Below are 24392 nucleotides of genomic sequence, written 5' to 3' on the forward strand. Positions count from 1 at the left end.
CCAGCACTGTGTAGACTATTTAGTGTGCAGGTCACACCCAGCAGGGTGTAGACTATTTAGTGTGCAGGTCACACCCAGCAGGGTGTAGACTATTTAGTGTGCAGGTCAAACCCAGCACTGTGTAGACTATTTAGTGTGCAGGGCTCACCCAGCAGTGTGTAGACTATTTAGTGTGCAGGTCACACCCAGCAGGGTGTAGACTATTTAGTGTGCAGGTCACACCCAGCAGGGTGTAGACTATTAACTTACGGAGTGATGGCGGGGAGGAGGCCGTGATACAATCACTCATCTTACACTGACTCACTCACACATCATACACTCACTCACACATCATACACTCACTCACACAACCACTGACCCATTCACTCATCATACACTCACTCATCATACGCTGACTCACTCACATTATATACTCACTCAAACTACCACTGACTCACTCACACATCATACACTCACTCACACATCATACACTCACTCACACAACCACTGACCCATTCACTCATCATACACTGATTCACTCATCATACACTCACTCATCATACGCTGACTCACTCACATTATATACTCACTCAAACTACCACTGACTCACTCACACATCATACACTCACTCACCATACACTCACACTACACCTGACTCACTCATCATACACTCACTCACACTACCACTGACTCACTCACACATCATACACTGACTCACCATACACTCACTCACACTACCACTGACTCACTCACTCATCATACACTCACTCACACTACCACTGACTCACTCACACATCATACACTCACTCACCATACACTCACACTACACCTGACTCACTCATCATACACTCACTCACACTACCCCTGACTCACTCACACATCATACACTGACTCACCATACACTCACTCACACTACCACTGACTCACTCACTCATCATACGCTGACTCACCATACACTCACTCACACTACCACTGACTCACTCACACATCATACACTCACTTACCATACACTCACTCACACTACCACTGACTCACTCACTCATCATACACTCACTCACCATACACTCACTCACACTACCACTGACTCACTCACTCATCGTACGCTGACTCATCATACACTCACTCACACTACCACTGACTCACTCACACACCATACACTCACTCACCATACACTCACTCACACTACCACTGACTCACTCACTCATCATACGCTGACTCATCATACACTCACTCACACTACCACTGACTCACTCACTCATCATACGCTGACTCATCATACACTCACTCACACTACCACTGACTCGCTCACACATCATACACTCACTCACCATACACTCACTCACACTACCACTGACTCACTCACTCATCATACACTCACACATCATACACTCACTCACACTACCACTGACTCACTCATAATACATTCACACATCATACACTCACACATCATACACTCACTCACCATACACTCACTCACACTACCACTGACTCACTCACACATCATACGCTGGGAGTGTCATGATGCCGGATATGGCTGCAGGTTTGGTCGTACATGTTGTGTGTATCGTTTATTGTTAAATTTGAATCACAGTTCCTATGATTACTGTTGTTACATTATTTTTATAGCTTTATTTTGGTGATGTCGAAAACATATGGTGAAGCCATGTTTCTTGCGGAAGTGCGGAGTTGACCTGATAACTTGAAGCTAAATTGTCTTATGGTTGTTGTTATTGTTTGACTTGCATCACACTGGGATTTTTGCACAGCGTTGTAATACGGTGTTTTTTTCGGGAAGATTTGCTGGTTTATCCATGATGATTCTGTTACGCGTCGTCGCTTTAAGATGTTCTCTGCTCATATTTTGTTTGTTGCGGTTGCACCCGACTCAAGAGCCGCGTGGCTCACAGGGCTATACCTCATACATGAAACTTGAACCTGAAACTTGCACGCATGAACTAACATATCCCTTTGGACAGAGTCCAAAACGGTTGCAATTGAAGCAGTGGAGAACCGGCTTGACGATGACGATGATGACGATGATGCAGCAGCAGTCAGCACGCCACTGCCCATCGCCAACAGCAACTGGCCACTGCCCCCCTGGATTTCGGAGGCATATCTCTGGCGCCATCGCTGCCAGTCGGTGACCTTGGCGTGGCATCTTGCGGGACTCGTCGTTCCCAGCCATCTCGTTGCACGCACACAAAGTGGGCCGATGCTGCTGCCTCTCAGCTTGCCACGCGCGAACCGCACGCGACCGGGCTGCTGCTGATCTCGTCGCCATCGTCAAGCGGACTGCGGTCGTCATCCTCGCACCAGCGGCGGCTCTTCCGGCTGCTAAGCCATCGAACAAAGACGGCGGTGGTCACTGCATCGTCGCCGCGCGGCGCTTTCAGATGCGCTTCTGCGGCCGTCTGGAACGCTCTTCCTTCCGATGTTAGCAAGCCACTGGGAGCTGTGCCACTTGTAAATCGTATAGATCGACAAACTCATTTCTTTAAGAACTTTTTTTTTGCGTTTAGCTTAGCGCGGTTGGCTACGTACGGTGCGAAAGAATTTCAACAAACTCGGCTTGCGGTGAACCAATAGTTGCACGACAGCACCGTGCAGACAGTCATGGGCCTGCGAGTCTCCACTGTTGGCGACTGCCACGATCCGCTGGCTGGGGCACCTCAACCCCCACGGTGACCGCCGAGTCCAGGGGTCAGAAGGAAACCTGAGCCTCCGGAACCGCACGCGGTGGCTCTTTAAAAGATTGCGACTGGCACCCCCCCCACCCGCATCCGAGTCATTACCGACACTCGCAGACCTGACTCACAATGCCTCGCTTTTTCTATAGATGCACGCGTCGCTACATTTCATTCTCGCGGTAACGCACTAAATGCCACGTGCTTTATTTGTGTTCAAGTTGTTTGTGCAGAGCCCTGGTAACGGCTCGGCATGTTAAGGCGCGACAGAACTTGTTATTCTGTGCCCGTATTGGCACCTGCGCCACTATATATTTTAAAGATTGAGTTTCTTCCCCAACCCCCACAGGGAGACAGGGAGACACCTTCCAGAACAAAAGCCTCTGTGAGTTTGGGTTGTTTGCTGGCCACGTTGATTCAAGCAAAGCCCCACCAGTCCAGGCATTGCTTGTACTGAAATTACGATGCACTCCCAGAGAAGGCCGTGGGGCCAATGGGTGGTGTACATTTTTCAAGTGTAATATATTATGGAGGGATGGACATGCGCAAGAAACATCGTCTGCTACCTATTTTGCTACTTTTTTCGTGTTATTCTAATCTAAACATCTTACGCAGACGTAGCCAGCGGTTTGTTCCTAGGCCACGTGTTTAGGAGCAGTGGCAGAGTGGGCTACAGGTCACGCCGAGAACTCCGCCAACCCGAGTTGAGTTCATGGCGCGTGATGCGTGCGGACGGTCGAACTCATTTGGCACCAGTACGTGGCCAAGCGTGCGAATCTGAACCAGTCCTGACCACCCCGACCGCTTTCACCAACCTGCTCAGGCGAGCACGGTGGCATGGCCAAGTCCTCGCCCAGCAGTGGAGATTGACAAAGAGGGCGCACGCATTTGTTGCTAAACCCGTGACGCTGCTTCCCGTTCTGCATCGCGCTGTCCAGCTGTACGCAAGCCAGTTTGATGTAGACAGGGCTGCCCTCTCTTCTTACTCGGCAATGAGTTTGATATGCCAGCCAGCCAGCCACGACTAGTCGAGTACAGAAAAGGGTCTGCAGCTGGCATGCTGTGCTTTGGAAACACCTCGTAAGCAGTATTTCTCATCGTGCCCCTGAATGCATGCCGATACGGTATTTCTATCGCGATGGTGTCGATAACTGTATACAGATCGTTCTGCTATAATGCTGATTTCATAGAGTGAATATTAGGGAACACATTTTTTATTTTTACGTGAATGCGATCGAGTGAACGGAACCACGTGGCGCGAGTAGGAATAAGCGGTCGTACAGCACAGCATCATCGCACAAGGCAGTGGGATGATGCTGGATGCTTCTAGATGCTACCCACGTGCCTCCGTCTTTGTTCAGTCTGCGTACGCGTCTCACGCGTTATCACGGGCTGTGCTTTACCCTACAATATATGTCTCGATTTGCAATAATTATAAAGCAAGTTATCATGAAATATGTCAGTCATGTTGGTGTTTAGAAACCTACTACCCCCTAACCCCCTAATTGTTGTTATTATTATAATTATAACGCGATTTTTCCATAGCGCGGTGTTCTTCAGGAACGCAAATATCGCGTTATAGGAGAATGGACCGTATTTGCTGCCATATATTTCGCAGCAAACGGCACCTAAAGTGTCCAACTAAGTAGAACTGTAACTATCAACTTTTGGGATAATTGATCCGTGCGTTCATTATTGCTTCGATTAGTCGAGCGAGACAGCGCTGTCTTCCGGACAGTCCTGTTTCTTCACCTGAGGAAGGCTACTTGTGTTGTGGCCGAAACGTCGTGAGAATTTTATTGTTATTATTATTTTTATTTTATATCCATTCTACGTGACTTTACCGAAAGAACCCAGAAGATGCTGCATTTGTTACATTTTGAATTCGTGAATACCCTATATTACTTCATGAAGATAAGTACACGCGTATGTTTTCCAATATACGTTGGTAGATTCGAGCTGTTTAGCCAAACTAAGCCATAACATTATCTTACAACTTGGTGATTTTATCCAAATAAACTGAACATTTAAAAATGTCGCAGCAAAAGATGCCTTGTATTTTCATTCACTTATTAAATGTTTGGTCATTTTCTCCCAATTCTGTTCTGATCGTGCCATCGGCATCACGTCACGTGATGATATTCCCACGCGGGTCCCATGCAGAGCAGTGCGACCCTCTGGTTTGAGAATGGCCCACGGAAGCAGAGCCTACAGAGCCACCTCCGAGGCGATTTCTTCCTCTGACCTCTGGGCCACAACAGGAGTAGATGGAAGCACGTTCCACACCCACTCGGCATATTAAACCGAAGGTTCAGATGCATTGCTGCCAAACCAATAACTTCCTTCTCAGAGCTGGAATTGAATCCAAGTGAGGCTAGAACCTCGTTTAACGTGAGGACTTTTTGTCCGCGTGCCGCGTTGCAGAATGCAGTCTAATCCCAGGCGGCTGCCTGGATTCGAACTCAGGTACTCAGAGGTGCCAACTCAGTTCACTGATCTCTGAGCCGCTCGGCCACCTCGTGACTGCATTTTAGTTGTTAATCTGGCCATCGATTTGCACTTGGATGACACACAGCTCCAGGGGGGGGAGTTGACTTTCGAATGAATGCCCCGGGTGGTTTGGCGTGCAGGCTACGATACTTACTATTTATGTAAATGAATATTAACAAAGGGCACACGAGGACTGGAAAAGCCAGACAATTTGAGTTCCTGTAAGATCTGACGTGAACCAAAAACCTTATCACAAAGCTTTGAACCCTCAAACCTTTGTTCCCCTCCCACCACAGCCGCCACAAACGATCTACCATCAACCACGGCACAAATCCGCGACCTCCATCCCTCACCCTGACGCTCGTCAAACGCCGAGAAGAGAGCAGCGTGTGGCGTGCGTCCGAGTCCGAGAGGCACAACAAACCAACCGAGTAAGAGACGGAACGGGCTGTTGGCTGCCCGTCCCCTTCTCTCGCCATGCGACTCGCGTTCTGCCCGCTGCTGATGGTCGCGGTCGCGACTTTCATCTCTCAAGGAGATGCTCGTAAGTTTGAAACTCACGGAGGCTCTTAATTTAATGTTGCCAACTAGCCGACGGATCGTTGATGGACATTTGCGGTTTGAGGGGGGCCGCCAGCAAGTGGGCCTCGTTGAGAAATAATGCGACGTTCGTAACAGTGATTTTGATTGTCTTCTAAAAGTAGTTGTCATTTAAAAAATAAGTGATAGTCACACGTGCACTCGTCATAATGATAATCGTGAAACGTCTATTTTGCGATGGAAACGTGTTCAAACATCTAAAACAAAATCGGTAGAAATGAATTCAACCTGCAACCCCCCCCCACCCCATTGATTTATAGTGCATTGAACACGCATCAACAAACATTGAACACACATCAACACACATTGAACACACATCAACAAACATTGAACACACATCAACAAACATTGAACACACATCAACAAACATTGAACACACATCAACAAACATTGAACACACATCAACAAACAGCAAATCGCCGTTCATGGTAGAGGCGGGTGTCATCAGTGTGGCAACGGTGGCCACTGCCGAACCTGGAGATTATTTGGCCAAGTGGAAGGAGACGTTCTGGGGAGAGCGGAGGACGAAGGAGGAGCCTTGTGGTACACCACGAAGCAAAGTTTCCCATGATAAGGTGGTGGCCTTTGTATTGAAGCATCGAGGAGCGTTTGAGACGGGACAGACATTTTCAAGGTTGTTGGGGAATTTGCGTGAGTTTTGACGCCTGTGACCGCAGTCGTTTGTACGTTGAAATTCTTTCGCACCGTGCGTAGCCAACCGTGCTAATCGGAGGTGTACGAGGGAAGGACGACAAACTAGAGGCAAAAAAAGCACTTCTCAAGAAATGAGTTTGAAAATTCGGCCACCCTAATGATGACTCAGCCATCACTGACACAACTTATGACAGTTCCCCAACAATCTTGGGGATGCCTCGTCCTATGCCAAACGCTCCTTTGCTGTGATAGTACCGGGGGTACACGTGGTAGTGACTTCGACACAGCTGCTAATGTGTTGGTGCTCTGGGAGGCTAGACTCTGTTGGGTAGACGATGGAGCAGAAAATAAAACGTGTTTTGAACGGTAATCACGAAGAACACCGTCTCTGTTTGCGTTCACTGCAATGTTGTTGGTGCAAGTGGCTTCTCAACTGAGCTTTGTATTGCAGTGAGTGTGCATTGTGCTATCGAACGTTCGTCTTTCTAGTACACCCCCCCCCCCGCGTGACCATCTCATTTCATAATTCACGACCTTTGGACGTGTGCGAAGAAAGAGCGCTAACGCTCAATCAAATTATTCCGGGCATAGAAATTCTGATTCTTTAACGTTTTTTTTACCGGTTAACGGTTACGAGCTTTCAGTTCGTCCCCACTCCCTGCGCGTGACACAGCAGCGGCCCCCGTGCCCTGCCTGGCACGCCTGGCCGTGCCACGGCGTGCCATGGTCGGGGCAGTGAGGGGAGCCATCCATTTATTTATAACACCCAGCGAGGTGCTGCTCTGGACGTTTCTTCCGAGGCAGTTCCAATAGCTCCACTTCCACAGTTCCAATAGCTCCACTTCCACAGTTCCACTAGTTCCACTTCCACAGTTCTAATAGTTCCACTTCTACAGCTCCAATAGTTCCACTTCCACAGTTCCAATAGCTCCACTTCCACAGTTCCACTAGTTCCACTTCCACAGTTCCACTAGTTCCACTTCCACAGTTCCAATAGTTCCACTTCCACAGTTCCAATAGCTCCACTTCCACAGTTCTAATAGTTCCACTTCTACAGCTCCAATAGTTCCACTTCTACAGCTCCAATAGTTCCACTTCCACAGTTCAAATAGTTCCACTTCCACAGTTCAAATAGTTACACTTCCACAGTTCAAATAGTTCCACTTCCACAGTTCAAATAGTTCCACTTCCACAGTTCCAATAGTTCCACTTCTACAGCTCCAATAGTTCCACTTCTACAGCTCCAATAGTTCCACTTCCACAGTTCAAAAAGTTCCACTTCCACAGTTCCAATAGTTCCACTTCTACAGCTCCAATAGTTCCACTTCTACAGCTCAAATAGTTCCACTTCCACAGTTCAAATAGTTCCACTTCCACAGTTCCAATAGTTCCACTTCCACAGTTCTAATAGTTCCACTTCTACAGCTCCAATAGCTCCACTTCCACAGTTCTAATAGTTCCACTTCCACAGTTCCAATAGCTCCACTTCTACAGCTCCAATAGTTCCACTTCCACAGCTCCAATAGTTCCACTTCCACAGTTCCAATAGTTCCACTTCCACAGCTCCAATAGTTCCACTTCTACAGCTCCAATAGCTCCACTTCCACAGTTCAAATAGTTCCACTTCCACAGTTCAAATAGTTCCACTTCCACAGTTCCAATAGTTCCACTTCCACAGTTCTAATAGTTCCACTTCTACAGCTCCAATAGTTCCACTTCTACAGCTCCAATAGTTCCACTTCCACAGTTCAAATAGTTCCACTTCCACAGTTCAAATAGTTACACTTCCACAGTTCAAATAGTTCCACTTCCACAGTTCAAATAGTTCCACTTCCACAGTTCCAATAGTTCCACTTCTACAGCTCCAATAGTTCCACTTCTACAGCTCCAATAGTTCCACTTCCACAGTTCAAAAAGTTCCACTTCCACAGTTCCAATAGTTCCACTTCTACAGCTCCAATAGTTCCACTTCTACAGCTCAAATAGTTCCACTTCCACAGTTCAAATAGTTCCACTTCCACAGTTCCAATAGTTCCACTTCCACAGTTCTAATAGTTCCACTTCTACAGCTCCAATAGCTCCACTTCCACAGTTCTAATAGTTCCACTTCCACAGTTCCAATAGCTCCACTTCTACAGCTCCAATAGTTCCACTTCCACAGCTCCAATAGTTCCACTTCCACAGTTCCAATAGTTCCACTTCCACAGCTCCAATAGTTCCACTTCTACAGCTCCAATAGCTCCACTTCCACAGTTCTAATAGTTCCACTTCCACAGTTCAAAAAGTTCCACTTCCACAGTTCCAATAGTTCCACTTCTACAGCTCCAATAGTTCCACTTCTACAGCTCCAATAGTTCCACTTCCACAGTTCAAATAGTTCCACTTCCACAGTTCAAATAGTTCCACTTCCACAGTTCCAATAGTTCAACTTCTACAGCTCCAATAGTTCCACTTCTACAGCTCCAATAGTTCCACTTCCACAGTTCAAATAGCTCCACTTCCACAGTTCTAATAGTTCCACTTCTACAGCTCCAATAGTTCCACTTCCACAGCTCCAATAGTTCCACTTCCACAGTTCCAATAGTTCCACTTCCACAGCTCCAATAGTTCCACTTCTACAGCTCCAATAGCTCCACTTCCACAGTTCTAATAGTTCCACTTCCACAGTTCAAAAAGTTCCACTTCCACAGTTCCAATAGTTCCACTTCCACAGTTCAAATAGCTCCACTTCCACAGTTCTAATAGTTCCACTTCTACAGCTCCAATAGTTCCACTTCCACAGCTCCAATAGTTCCACTTCCACAGTTCCAATAGTTCCACTTCCACAGCTCCAATAGTTCCACTTCTACAGCTCCAATAGCTCCACTTCCACAGTTCTAATAGTTCCACTTCCACAGTTCAAAAAGTTCCACTTCCACAGTTCCAATAGTTCCACTTCTACAGCTCCAATAGTTCCACTTCTACAGCTCCAATAGTTCCACTTCCACAGTTCAAATAGTTCCACTTCCACAGTTCAAATAGTTCCACTTCCACAGTTCCAATAGTTCAACTTCTACAGCTCCAATAGTTCCACTTCTACAGCTCCAATAGTTCCACTTCCACAGTTCCAATAGCTCCACTTTCACAGTTCTAATAGTTCCACTTCCACAGTTCTAATAGTTCCACTTCCACAGTTCAAATAGTTCCACTTCCACTGTTCCAATAGCTCCACTTCAAGCAGCTGCTTGTGGGGGGGGGGGGGGGGAACGACACCCGAGTGTATCTCACCTCTTGCCTTGAACAAGCGAGATAAAAAATAATAAATCACTGACACGGAATAAGTGTCACCCCAAGTGTTAATCAATTGTTTGCATTTTGTTGTTTTAATGGAATCACCGCCACCACCACCATCATCATCACCCCCACGTGGAGCAGAACCACCGACCTCCGCTGCTGCCGGTAAGAAACACAACTTTGGGGATTCAGAGCTAATGACTGAGCATGTCTCCTTTTAGCCGTGGACATGTGCACAATGATCTCTTCAACCGCGAGCGAACTGGGTGCATGCACGCGCGCACGTTGAACTTCTTTCGCACCCTACGCAGCCAGCGGTGCTCCCGACGTCTCTACACCCAGTCGGCCCGAGACACAACCTCGCCATCGTCTGAATACCCTGGCCCGCTTTGTTCCACTTCGTGTCGCCAACACCATCAGTGACGTTGTCGGCGACGAGACGGGGCGAGCTGATGAACTGCACGTCGCGCTACATGGAGCTGCAGATCCCGCTGAGCGAACTGAGCGAGCTCGGCCTCTCGCCGTCCGACGTCCACCTGGAGGATCCCTCGTGCCGTGGCTCCATCTCGGGGCAGTACCTGGTCCTGCACACCGACCTGCTCGCCTGTGGCTCCACCTCGCAGGTCATTATCCGCGGTGTTCGCACAAAGACAACGATGACTCCCAGTGGCCTTAACAGACTGCCGGGGCAGGCGCTGTTAGCGAGCAGCAGCGCCTGTGAAGGCCGGGCACACGGCACGCTACACGAGGGGGTGGGTGGCCAGCACCACGCCCGGCCGCCTTTGTCTCCCCAGTGACGATGTTCACACACCGCTGCACCAGGTACTCAATTGAGACTGAGTGGAGGCGCAGGATCGCCACCGTTGGTGGTGGCCGTGAGCGGGAATCGAACTCGGGTTCTCTGCCGGGTTCGTAGCGCAGCGTAGCGCTAACCGCTGCACCACCGTTCCCCACAATACAGGGTGCCTCAAAGGAATGTTGGGGACCGTCCATAAATGACGTCACGCACCTAGCGGGGGGGAGGGGTCAGACATTTGTGACGATGTGTGACGAGGGGGGGGGGTTGAGAAATGTGACGTCACATGAAAATGCCCAACTTCAAATAAATATAGACAATACGTTCTACTTAATTAAATAGACTTCTTAATAAATGTTTTCTACTACAACATTAGAGTGCAGCGCCACATTAAATACGCACTACAATGACAATAGTTTGAAGCGATTTGAAGCATGTTTTTTATTTTTTTGGGGGGGGCAGAGCTTTGTGACGTCATATTTGAGGGGGGGGGGGTCTGACTTTTTGTGACGCCGTGTGACAAGGGGGGGGGGGGGGTCAAAAATCGTCCAAAATCGCGTGATGTCATTTATGGACGGCCCCTTAACACTTATATGGGACTATCGTTTTTAATGGGAAAAGAACGGCAACTACACTGTAACATGATAACAAATGTTTGTTAATAGCTTCAAAAAGTCAAAAAGTCTCCACTTGTTCGCCATCGTTGTCAACGCGTGGCCAGGAGTCTTATCCACGTGGTTTGCAGAGCCAGGAGGAGGCGGCACATCTCTTGCATAATGAACACACACACAGACACATACACACAACAACAACCGCCATTCGCCACTAAGTGGCGGTGACGTCACCACGACGCTTGTGCCAGGCCATGTGCACCCTGAGGCCACGTGAAGTGTCGAACGCCCGCTGGCAGGAGGTCACGGGGCAGACCCAGGTGCCACGGGTCGACTGACTGAGATGACTGGCTGATGCACCACCTATGCCCCCTACTGTGCCAACCTGCTGTGCTTTAGCCACCCGGTGCTCCGCTCGCTGTTGTGAGCGTCGCTCCTCCGCCCTCCGTTGTTGTTGGAGGGCGACTGCCTCCAACTGCCCAGTAGCATCCTTCACGAGCCTCCTCCACAGAGGCCGATCTTGACACCGCTGGTACCAGTCATCGGCAAGTCCACTCAGCTCCACGTCCTCCTGTACCACATCACTCCATCTCTTCTCTAGCCCGTGCCGCGCCCGCTTAGCCCCCTCAATCCGGCCAAACAAAAGCTGTTTCGGCATGCGGTGGCTGGGCATGCGGGCTACATGACCCAGCCATCGCAGCCTTGCCTGCCGGAGGAGCTCACCGATGGGACCCTGCCCAGATCTTTCAAGGATTTGTGAGCTCCTCACACAATCCAGTCTGGTTAAACCCAGGATGGATCGTAGGCAGGCCAGCCTAAATGTTTCTAACCGGCGAAGATGTTCCATTAGGGGGGTCCACGTTTCGCAAGCGTAGAGAAGGGAGGGAATGACCGTGGCCGAGAAGACCTGAAGCTTAGTGCGGAGCGACAGACCAGGTAGCTTCCACACAGCGTTACGCAACCGATGAAAAGATATTGCCGCTCGACTGATTCGGAGTGAGACCTCTGCTGTTAAACTGGAGCCAGTCATAAGCACACTGCCCAGGTATGGGAAACTCTTCACTCTCTCCACAACTGCCCCATCACCGATTGGGAGTTGTGGGGGTGGAGTGTCCGATGGTACAAAATACCCAGGCAGGTGCTTAGTTTTGGTGGGGCTGATGGTAAGGCCCCACCTCTTAGTGGCACGCTCCAGTCTCAGCAGCAGCGTCTCCAACTCCTCCTCTGACTGAGCAGCTATTACCAAATCATCAGCATACATAACGTGGTTGAGCAATAGGGAGCCATCCCTTGACCGCACCCGGGCATCGATTAGCCTCCCATTATATCTGTACCATATGGAGATTCCCCCGGTACAGCTATTGAAGGCTTCACGAACTACGTGGTCAAAATAGATGTTAAATAATGTGGGAGCCAGAGGACATCCCTGTCGCACCCCAAGGTGTACAGGGAATGGCTCTGACTCCCGGCCACGTAGTTTTATCCGGGCCCGCTCACCATCATGAAGGTCCTTAATGATCGTGAGCAGAGGGTCAGGTACTCCAAAAGCACGAAGAACGACCCAGAGCCCAGGCCTACTGATGGTATCATAGGCCTTGACCAGGTCAATAAAGCAGAGATGTAGGTCTTGTTGGAATTCCCTACACCTCTGCTGTAGCAGACGGACAGAAAATATGGCATCTGTGCAGGACCGCCCTTTCCTGAAACCGCATTAGGGCTCCGCAAGCCTCTCCTCAGCGTGCCTGGCAAGGCGATGTTGAATAATCCTTGCCAGGACCTTTCCCGGCACACTGAGGAGTGAGATGCCCCTGTAGTTGTTACAGTCTGTGCGGTCCCCCTTCTTAAAGAGGGGGACCACCAGGGCATCCTTCCAATCCTGCGGAACCCGTCCAGTGGTCCAGACTGTTGTTATGATGTCATATAGGGCAGTCTGTGCACAAACGCCATCCTCCCTCAGCATTTCGCTTGGGAGATCATCTCTGCCCGCTGCCTTTCCTGGTCTCAGACTCCAGATCGCCTTCAGTACTTCCTCAACAGATGGCACTTCAGCCAGCCACTCACAGGGGGTGATTTCTTCCAATATTTGAGGCACCGCAGCCTCAGCAGGGTCATCCTCACTTTGTGCCACAATGTTTTCCTGGCTGAGGGATTTTCCCTCCCCCAGGACCTCACAGAAATGCTCAGCAAATCTGCAAACCTGTTCCTGGGGGTCGGAGATTGGATCACCGTTTTTTCCCCTAATGATGGTAATAGGTGTGGCGCTGCAGGTTACTTTTTTGATGGAGTTAAATAGAGATTTGTGATCGCGGGCCACTGAGGCAGACTCCATCTCCTCAGCAACCCGTGACCACCACTAAGTCGTAGTTTCGTGGCAAGGCATGCACACGCACACACACGGCACGCACACACACGGAACGCACACACACACAAGGCACACGCACACACACGACACACACAAGGCACGCACACACACGGCACGCGCACACACACGGGACGCACGCACACGGCACGCACACACACACACAAGGCACACGCACACACACGCACACACACGGCACGCACACACACACGTACACACACACACGCACACAAGACACCCACACACACAAGGCACACACACGCACACACAAGGCACGCACACACAAGGCACGCACACACAAGGCACACACACACACGGCACGCACACACAAGGCACGCACACACACACAAGGCACACACACACGGCACACACACACACACGGCACGCACACACAAGGCACACACACACAAGGCACACACACACAAGGCACACACACACAAGGCACACACACAAGGCACACACACACACGGCACGCACACACACGCACACACACGGCACACACACACACACGGCACGCACAAACAAGGCACACACACGGCACACACACACACACGGCACACACACACAAGGCACACACACACACGCACACACACGGCACACACACACACGGCACGCACACACAAGGCACACACACGCACACACAAGGCACGCACACACAAGGCACGCACACACAAGGCACACACACACACGGCACGCACACACAAGGCACGCACACACACACAAGGCACACACACACGGCACACACACACACACGGCACGCACACACAAGGCACACACACACAAGGCACACACACACAAGGCACACACACACAAGGCACACACACAAGGCACACACACACACGGCACGCACACACACGCACACACACGGCACACACACACACACGGCACGCACAAACAAGGCACACACACGGCACACACACACACACGGCACACACACACAAGGCACACACACACACGCACACACACGGCACACACACACACTGCACGCACACACAAGGCACACACACGCACACACAAGGCACGCACACACAAGGCACGCACACACAAGGCACGCACACACAAGGCACACACACAAGGCACGCACACACAAGGCACACACACACGGCACACACACACAAGGCACACACACACAAGGCACACACACACGGCACGGTCAGTAGCTGAGACTCAAACCTCGAGTCACCGCGATAAGCCGTGTATCCAGTGTGCACGATGAGAAGTACACACGCACTTTGTAACCTTATCATTCATTGGAAGCATTGACACTAAACACCGCGGTTTAAATGCAGCGAGAGAGGAAATAATTTCGAGTGGAATGCGCACATCAAATACACTGTACATAAAACAAAACATTAGAATAAAACTGACTTTAAATGACGTCAACAACATGTAAGATGTTTGAACATTTTAAATAGATATGGTCATTCATAAAGCAAATTGCGGTTGTAAAAGTACACGGGAAAGATCAGCATTGCCAGTGCAGCGTGTGATTTGTATTTAAGTGTTATTCTGATGGGAAGTGCAAAACAGGATCTTAATGCCATCAGGCACAGGGTTCGATTGACACCACGGAATATAAATAACCTCGTTGATCACGACGTAAGTGATCAAGACCCTGTATCATGATTCATGATAGACCAGACGCACCGAGATGGCACAAAGTAACAAAATGTCACTAATTGGGATAGGCGATTCAAAGCGGAACTAAGATCCACAGTGGAGGTGTCTTTGGGTTAGATCGCAGACGTAGAAATGTGTCGGTAAACCCGCCACCACCCGACACAGCCAATTAGAAAGGTTTAGTGTCACGTAATTTAATCAAAACGTGCCAAGTCGTTACTAGTTCAGCACACCGGTGTGTTGGAGAGTAAACCCACAACATTAACAATCCGAGTACGATGTTTCACCGGTAATTACAACCAACATCAACAGGCGGACAGCCAGAGTTGTGGAGAAATCTGTGGCTGTGTCGCGTGGTTTAATGACATTTATATTTACGCAATATAATCCAAAAACCTCCATTACTGATAATATTGTTCTCCAAGGCCTACCACTACTACTACGTGTCAAACTGGCACTGAGATGATGATCGGAAAAATGGATTGGAGAAAGAAATGCAGTCACATAAAATAAAACAAATCAAGTATTAACCATTTGAGATTCACCAATGACATAGTCGTTGCAACAACCAATGGAAATAAACTCCAGGAAATTATTGAACTTTAACAGAGAAGAATGCAAATGTGGGCTAAATAATAAGCGTGAGCAAAACAAAAGTCACGTGCAACAAGTCTGGTGAACACAATCACGGCAGTCGGATGGCTACTGGAAGATGTAATTGTGTATCGCTTATTGAGGGCAGACTCGGATCAACTTGACGTAGTGCAGACGCGTGCCAGCAAGCTGTGGAAAATCAGCAGGTGATGAGGACAGACCGCATACGGCCCAATGCATCCAATACAAAAGTAAACCCGAGTCAACGAAAGTTTTAAATCGGTGCGTGTTATGACACGGATCGGAAACGCGGACACGGACGAAGGGAAAATGGAACGATGCTAAAACAAAAGTGCACAAAGGAGCAAGCGAACGGTGTCCCAGCGATGGATAGCTCGCTCGGAGGGAGACAGCCGTCACTCTGTGTGGACCAACATCGCCACACCTTGATGCTGTTGCTTCATCAAACTGCAGCAGCAAATTGTGCCCACTTCGGTTGGGGGCCGACGTTCCAAGTGAGGACCGCGACCGCCCCCACCCACCCCCTCCGTGATCCGTGGGTCAAACAAATGACTCAAGCCGCCGGGTGTACGGCAGCGAGAGTAGTTCACGTGAGAGGTCACACGTTTGGCGCACCGGTCCATCGCTGACCAGGCGCGCGACTAACGAACGAACGGACGGGCGGACGAATTAGACCGAGAGAACGAAAAAGGTAAATCCGCATCGTGCATCTCGGCAGCACAAAAGGCGCACATCAGAGACACGGCACATTGGCCGGGGAGTTAAAAGGTGAAGTTGGGCTTGGGCCGGGATACGTCTCTGAGAGAAAGGGACGAGGGTGGATTGACGAGAGCCATGACGGACTGCCAGTCGACAAGGCAACACGCCAGACAGGGGCATCGCCGCCCTCGGACACCGAGGGGTCAGATTTTAGGTCACGTGCAGGAGAGACAGAGGTCGATTACCGGGGCATCGCAAAGACCCACGTGGGATGGTGACGACGTCGGGGAGGCAATTCAGCGGTGGATCGAGCATGGCTGTGCACAACAGGCGCTGGAGACGCCCTTGCTTCAATCCCTCTCCCCGCCCCAGGCACACGATGACAACATTCACTACTCGAACACCGCCTACGGATTCGTGGCGGGAACCAGAGCCAAGAAGCTGCGCATCCCCATGAACTGCTACGTCGGCGCCGAGGGAAGGGTCATCGCGAGTTTCGCTCCCAGGTGACCTCGCCTGGGGGTCGCGCGTTCGTCACCCCGGAGTCATAACAGCACTCACTTGCCTAGTGAGTACTGTTATGACTCCACTCACTTGCCTAGTGAGTGTTGTTATGACTCCACTCACTTGCCTAGTGAGTGTTGTTATGACTCCACTCACTTGCCTAGTGAGTGTTGTTATGACTCCACTCACTTGCCTAGTGAGTGTTGTTATGACTCCACTCACTTGCCTGGTGAGTGTTGTTATGACTCCACTCACTTGCCTAGTGAGTGGAGTCATAACAGCACTCCCTTGCCTAGTGAGTCCTGTTATGACTCCACTCACTTGCCTGGTGAGTGTTGTTATGACTCCACTCACTTGCCTAGTGAGTGTTGTTATGACTCCACTCACTTGCCTAGTGAGTGGAGTCATAACAGCACTCCCTTGCCTAGTGAGTCCTGTTATGACTCCACTCACTTGCCTGGTGAGTGTTGTTATGACTCCACTCACTTGCCTGGTGAGTGTTGTTATGACTCCACTCACTTGCCTAGTGAGTGGAGTCATAACAGCACTCCCTTGCCTAGTGAGTCCTGTTATGACTCACTCACTTGCCTAGTGAGTGGAGTCATAACAGCACTCCCTTGCCTAGTGAGTACTGTTATGACTCCACTCACTTGCCTAGTGAGTAGAGTCATAACAGCACTCCCTTGCCTGGTGAGTGTTGTTATGACTCCACTCCCTTGCCTGGTGAGTGTTGTTATGACTCCACTCACTTGCCTAGTGAGTAGAGTCATAACAGCACTCCCTTGCTTGGTGAGTGTTGTTATGACTCCACTCCCTTGCCTGGTGAGTGTTGTTATGACTCCACTCACTTGCCTGGTGAGTGGAGTCATAACAGCACTCCCTTGCCTGGTGAGTGGAGTCATAACAGCACTCACTTGCCTGGTGAGTGCTGTTATGACTCCAGTCACCAGGCTGTCGCCTGATGAAGCTAGTTGTAATTACTGACGAAACGTCGTACTCACATTGTAAATGTTGTGGCGTGGCTCTCCAACACACCGGTGTGCTGTACTAGTGACGAATTGGCCACGTTCTGTTTACCTGACAACCCTTACTAGTTGGCTGTGTCGGGTGGTGGCGGGTTTTAACGACACATTTATATATTTACACGATCTAACCCAAAAAAACTCGATTTTGGTTGCCTGGTGTGTTCACCACAACGATACACGCCACCTGCTTGTCGAGTTTGCCGTTAATGAGATCCCATCGCATCATTCAATGGTCCAAACTTGCCAAAATTACAAAAAATGCTCATTTGGAATCTACGTAATAATCATCGCCACCCTACTGCGAAAACATGGCAGGAATCTCCTAAATAAAGAGTCATGAGGCTCGTTGATTCCATCCAAGCATAATAACTACAACGGCCGCTTGTAATCTGCATTGTAAGATTACAAGGGACAGATTAATGTATTTGTGTCAATCCCAGTTATGAATCCACGATGAGCGACAGGGGGCGTGGCATGCACCTGGGAACACATGATTACAATGCTTGCTCAAAAATTATAAAACGACGCTATTTTTATTTCACCAGGTAAAGCCCACTGAGCTATGTAGCTCTTTGTCCGATGCGACCTGGCTCTCACAAATGATAGCCCAACGAAGTGGCTCACCGTGTAGAAATTTATAGCGGCCAAATACCCTAAACGCACGTTTCTAAATGTGAAAGGAAAACCCGGAGGACCCAGAGAAAAATCCACATAACCACGGGGAGAAAGACATGCCAAATATATAGGTGTCAGCGTTGCGATCGAACCGACGACTTCCTGTATACCAGGCGATGTAGTTAACATCTCGACACGCGCGGCTCATTATAAGACCTTCAGGTGGCGCTGACGTGTCACTGCGGGTGTCTGTGTGCCCTCCGTCTCGCTGCAGGGTGTACGACAAGTACAGCTCGGGCACCTTCGACCTGAGCATCGCGATCTACACCAGCCAGGCCTTCGGCCAGGCCGTCCGCGCGTACCCATTCGAGGTGGACCTCGGAGCCCCGATCTACGCAGAGGTTGGAGAGACGAGCTTGCGTTGCGCGCACCGCTCACGGTCGCACGGCAGAGTAACAAGCGGCACTGCCCACGGCTACCGTCATCACATGGTTGCTGGATCGGTCGCGTGGGCCGGTGAAAGCCAAGGGCTCAACCGAAGTCGTCACAGCTACGTGAACGGCGTGCCAACTGTGCACTTGGCTGACTCCCAAGTGGCCGGGTCACCCAATGACCACTTTCACTTCTACCCAGTGACCACGCATTCCTCTTATTTCACCAGGTCCTGCTCAACTCCTACGATAACAGCCTGCAGCTCCTGCTGGAGACGTGCAAGGCTTCCCCGAACCCAGGCGCCGCCGACAGCGAGTCCTACTTCATAATTAGAGATGGGTGAGAGAAGAAATAACGAAAGCGATGCTTTTTTTTATGGATGTATCTATGTACGGCGAACTTCTTTCACACCGTACGTAGCCAACCGTGCTAATCGGAGGTACGGGTGAGGAAGCAGCCACAGTTCTGGAACCAGGCCACAAGGTGGACCCTCGTTCAACTTTGAATTCGTTTTTTTTCTTTCTCATAACAGTTACCATTTCATTCTATGTTGCCGTCCAATACTGCATGCAATAGCAGTATTGGAGGGCCCGTTTGTATGGCCAGCAGGCAATGTGATTATTCAGCGATTAAAAACACATTTCCAGCTCAGGATACATGCGTTGTATCATGCGTGCACGTTTTCATTATTGATGATTTATGATTTGTGCAAGTTATATGGAAATTATATGCGACTGACACATTTGGGCTCATGGGATAAATAAGGAAATAGAAATGAGAGAAAAATAACAACAACGTTCAATTGTCGAACTTAATCCTGCCCCCTGAATCAATATTCTAAATCAAGGAGAAAGCCAAGGGCTCAATCGAAGTTGGGTGCCGTGGTGGCAAGATGTTTCCTGTATATTTGGAGTCTGCATGTCTCTTTCTCATAATCATCATCACGTTGGCTAGGAGATGTTAACTACCTCGCCTGGTATGCAGGAGGTCGTGGGTTCGATCCCGACCCTGACGCCTGCTGTATATTTGGAGTCTGCATGTCTCTTTCTCATAATCATCATCACGTTGGCTAGGAGATGTTATCTACCTCGCCTGGTATGCAGGAGGTCGTGGGTTCGATCCCAACCCTGACGCCTGCTGCTGCTGTATATTTGGAGTGTGCGTGTCTCTCTCCCCGTGATCACATGGATTTTTCTCAGGTCCTACCGGTTTTTCCCTCCACATTTAGAAAATGTATTTTAGAGTATTTGACTGCTATAAATGTCGGCATGATAAGCCACTTCATTAGACTATCATTTGTGATAGCCTAATTATTTTTGAAAAAGAGGGAAATATCTCAGTGGGCCTTACCTGGTAAAAATAATGTTTTAAAAAAATTGTTATAGAAAGTGAGGGAGCACTTGTGTCATGCTTAACACCCAGAATGTGGTTGTTGAAATTGTAATTATGAACGTGTCTGCTACAACTTGCTCCTCGGAACTTGTGTTTTGTGGACTCTTTATCTGCCAACTGCAGGTGCCAGGTGGATCCTTCCTACGCCACCTACTACAGCGGCGACGAGAAGAGGCAGCACTTCAGCTTCCAGAGCGTGGAGTTCTTCAGCGGCTCTCAGGTATAAAAGACTCATGAGCCCTCATCCGAGATGTCATTTGTATATGAAGTGGCCTCTCCGATGTTTCAAATGTACAGTCATATGGTACACTTGTGGAGAGTCAATTCAGATGTACAGACCCTGAATTCATCGATCCTAAAGTACACGGTAGTAGTTTCCCCCCCCCAGATGTTTGTCAGGACAAAGTGGTGAATGCTTTTGAGGCAGCCCTCAAACAGAGAAATCTCAAGATGTGGTGGTACAAATCCCGTGGCCGCCCTGGTGAATACCATGTGTGTGTGTTAGCAAAAAAAAAACCCGTGTCGTCTGAATCCCAGTGGATGTTAAACAAAATGCGATGTTATTCGAAAAATCGGCCAGTCTGTCCATGGCATGGCCCAAACACGCCGGTTGGCATGGTCTAGCGGTGGCACGCTAGCCGCTCGTTGCAGCGGTTCATGGTCCAAATCCCGCAGCCACCCTGATTAATACTGCAGGTGTAGTAACAGTATGTTAATACATTGGATGTTAAAGATCCCGTGACGTTATTAGCAAAAGCCATTGTGTGCTGGTGCCATTGTCCAAATAAAATGAAATAAATCACCTGCAATCGACTCCAGTGGAATATACATGATGCACACCTGTGAAGGGAGTTCCTTGTGTATTTATTGACTTCACGTAAGCCAGGTCAACCTTGAAAAAGAGGTCAAAGTGACATAGTATGCCTCAACTGGCCTGTATCTCATCTCCTGGTTAAACAAAGGATACTACTACCACGACTACTATCGGCAACTCCAATTAGCACGGTTGGCTATGTATGGTGCGAAAGAAGTTCAAGCATACAAACATCGATACATCGGGTGTCTGTTACTGTCCCTGGGCAGGTGTACCTGGAGTGCAACGTGCGCGTGTGCAACATCTCGGACGTGAGCTCGCGCTGCCGGCGAGGGTGCGTGCGGTCCAAGCGGTCCGTGCGTGACCTCGTCAGCCCGGAGAATCGCGCCGAGCACAAAGTGGACCTCTCCCAGGGCCCCGTGCTGCTCCGCAAGACGCGCCAGGGTGAACGGACGTTGATTCATTAGTCGGTTATCTCCGATACGGTGGAAGAATATATAACAAAAAAAGTTAACTCACCTCGTTAACAATAATAAAAAAAGGCATCGGATGCACGTATTTGATACTCTGCTTGCATTACTTTGAATCAACTGGGAAGGTTCATCCTCTGTAGAACCTGGCCCTTCCTCTTTAGACCCCACCTCTTCCTTTTCAGGCCCCACCCCTTCCTAAGTAGACCACACCCCTTCCTATGTAGACCCCACCCTTTCCTATGTAGACCCCACCCCTTCCTAAGTAGACCCCACCCCTTCCTATGTAGACCCCACCCCTTCCTATGTAGACCCCACCCCTTCCTAAGTAGACCCCACCCCTTCCTATGTAGACCCCATTTTCTTCCTCTTTAGGCCCCGCTCCTTCCTCTTTAGGCCAGTTGCATTCCTTTGGACACGGGATTGGGCTGGTTTGGGTAGTGGCGGGGGTTGTGGAAGATGGGTCAGGTTGGGAGTGCATGTACAGCAATAGGTACTGGTGGGTGGGGAAAGTGGGTTAGGGGTGGGGCAGCTTTATGACAAATTATATCCCTCTGATAACAATATTTAAAATGTTTCCAGTACCCTGCTGTTCAGAAATCATATTGTCTGTTGTAGCCACGGTGTATAAATTCCTCATTATCTACAAATCCCCAAGGATTCTCTGAAGAACCAAGTGGCAGAATCAAAGCATAAGATCAATTGCAGCCCTAGAAATTGCTGCGATTGTGTATAAATATTGTGATCTTCTGCACAACTCTTAAACGTAGCGATCTCCATGTAAAATAAGACTTTAAATAAAAGCAGCAATTATGAAACCATTCTCAGGCAGTGCTCATTTCGTCGCTGTCAATAGAGGTGAAGCGAGTTTGCTTGAATTAACATTTTTAAAGATCGATCTTCAAAATCAAAAGTCATTGTCTCTCTTAACAGAGGCGAAAGAGCAGTGTTTATTGACATTGGATCCTGAGTCGGTGATGGAAATTCCACAATACGTGCCACATGGCTGGATTGATGGGATAAATTGGTGTATTAATAAAGTAGTATTGTATCTTACTTTGACACAACATGGAGTTAGCTTGCGATGTAATCTTGGCACGCGAATCTCTTCATGAGAGCCGCTCCTGTTATCAGAAATGTCTCTCCTACCCCACTTCACCATCGTAAATATTCGGGGTCACATAGATCAGAAGCTTGACAATGTGGAACGCCACTCTCTACAGACTCAAAACTTCAAAACATCTAGCATTGTGTCAGAGAGTTCCCACTTGGGAGACGCCAGAAGCAGTTACGTGGGTGGTATCATTATCCTCAAGGATTGTTCACCATTAACATCTCGCTTTGCTGCCATTAAGTGACCTGACTATACGGCAGCACAATTGCGATGCGATTAGCGACGTTAACAAAAACACACGCAGGGTGCCGGCCGGTGAGACCCGTCCATCTGATGGGTGCGGGGTGGACTTGTTGTTGTTGTTGTGACTGCCGTGTTTACTATCCCCGCAGCTTCCGAAGTGAGCGGCTCGCTATCCGGAATGGTGTACGCGCTCGCCGCTGCTCTGACCGTGGCCGCTGTGTGCGTGGCCGTGGTGAAGATCTCCCGCATGCACAGCGCCGGCGTCCAGTACCAACTTCTCGTGCCCACCGAGGAGTGAAGAAGGGGCCAGAGGTCGCGCACTATTTAACCAGGGGCTCGCACCTTCCTTCCTAATCCTTCCTTCTGCCTAATTGCACATGTATCTCATTGTTCGAGAGCAGCTCCGATCACAAAGGCGACCTCTTTCGTGAGATCGAGAGGCACGGTATGCTATAATAACACTTTGATTGAAATGTGGTGGGATGGAAAATTCGTCACCTGATTTTAAATGCGTTTGTTAAGACGGGGCAACATCAGCATCACGGAAGATCCAGGATGGTGATGCTCTGCAGCCTCTGGCCTGAGAGAGGCAGCACTGGCTATGTATTTGATTCCAGGATCTGGTAGAAGTGTTGTGTGTGGCTGTATGGGGAAAAAATATGCGCCTTTGGAGTGAGTCATTTGCAAAAGTCTTCAAGTGACTGCGGCCACCAAGTGAACTCGTAAAGAGTAATCGAGCGCCTTAAATTCCGTTGTAAAATGTTAAGGGAAGAGTGCGTAAATGTACTTCTCATTAAATAATTATTTTAAAATGTCGATTGCTGTGAGTGGAAGGTGCCCTGAGTAAAGAGAGCCGAGGGAGTGCTTGCTCTGGGTGTGGTGTCTGTTTAAGTCTGTTCATTAAAGACGCTTTTCTCTGCAGAACCTGTCCGCCTTGCTCTTTGTATGTGTGTATGTTGAACTTATTTTACACCGTACGTAGCCAACCGTGCTAATCGGAGGTGCCGAAACATGCAATCAAATGAGCTCGTGCCAATGGCACACGTATAGCCCTTTTGTCAATCCACTGCTGGATGAGGGCCACCCTACGCCCTGCGGGTTAAGGTCGCGGTGGTTAGATTACCATACTACTCCACGCACATTCATTTAGTTATCGAATGTTGTCACACGTGACTACACAGAGCAGCAGGTGTCACGTGTTAACAGGGATCACGAAGATCCGGGCCGGCCAACCACAGCTTTGGATTCTCGGACATTTCGAGGTATTCGCGGGAAGAGGGGAGGGGAGACACGGCAAGTTGAAGGCGGGGAGAATAGACGCGGGAACATTCAAATACAGTCCAACAAAATTGATGTTGCTTCACCGCCCCTGCTGACCAACCAACATGTGGCCCCGCTCCATC

General features: G+C 49.3%; 1 protein-coding gene across 2 annotated transcripts; it reads left to right on the forward strand.

Moving 5' to 3' along the window:
* Nucleotides 1–2885: 2885 nt before the first annotated feature.
* Nucleotides 2886–23913, forward strand: LOC116944555 (CUB and zona pellucida-like domain-containing protein 1). Of its 2 annotated transcripts, XM_032958245.2 has the most exons (10): nucleotides 2886–3743; nucleotides 5450–5697; nucleotides 9822–9845; nucleotides 10101–10303; nucleotides 16753–16886; nucleotides 18799–18925; nucleotides 19186–19295; nucleotides 20472–20568; nucleotides 21432–21606; nucleotides 23139–23913. In XM_032958245.2, exons 2-10 carry the CDS (start codon nucleotides 5631–5633, stop codon nucleotides 23285–23287), a joined length of 1086 nt encoding a protein of 361 aa, XP_032814136.2. In that variant the 5' UTR covers nucleotides 2886–3743; nucleotides 5450–5630; the 3' UTR covers nucleotides 23288–23913. The 2 variants fall into 2 exon arrangements, with proteins under 2 accessions (XP_032814136.2, XP_032814137.2); XM_032958246.2 differs by lacking the exon at nucleotides 2886–3743 and having other exon boundaries at nucleotides 5229–5697.
* Nucleotides 23914–24392: the final 479 nt, after the last annotated feature.

The sequence above is a fragment of the Petromyzon marinus genome, chromosome 21, assembly GCF_048934315.1.
Source record: "Petromyzon marinus isolate PM22_M1 ecotype Great Lakes invasive population chromosome 21, UKy_Petmar_22M1.pri1.0, whole genome shotgun sequence".
Lineage (NCBI taxonomy): Eukaryota > Metazoa > Chordata > Hyperoartia > Petromyzontiformes > Petromyzontidae > Petromyzon > Petromyzon marinus.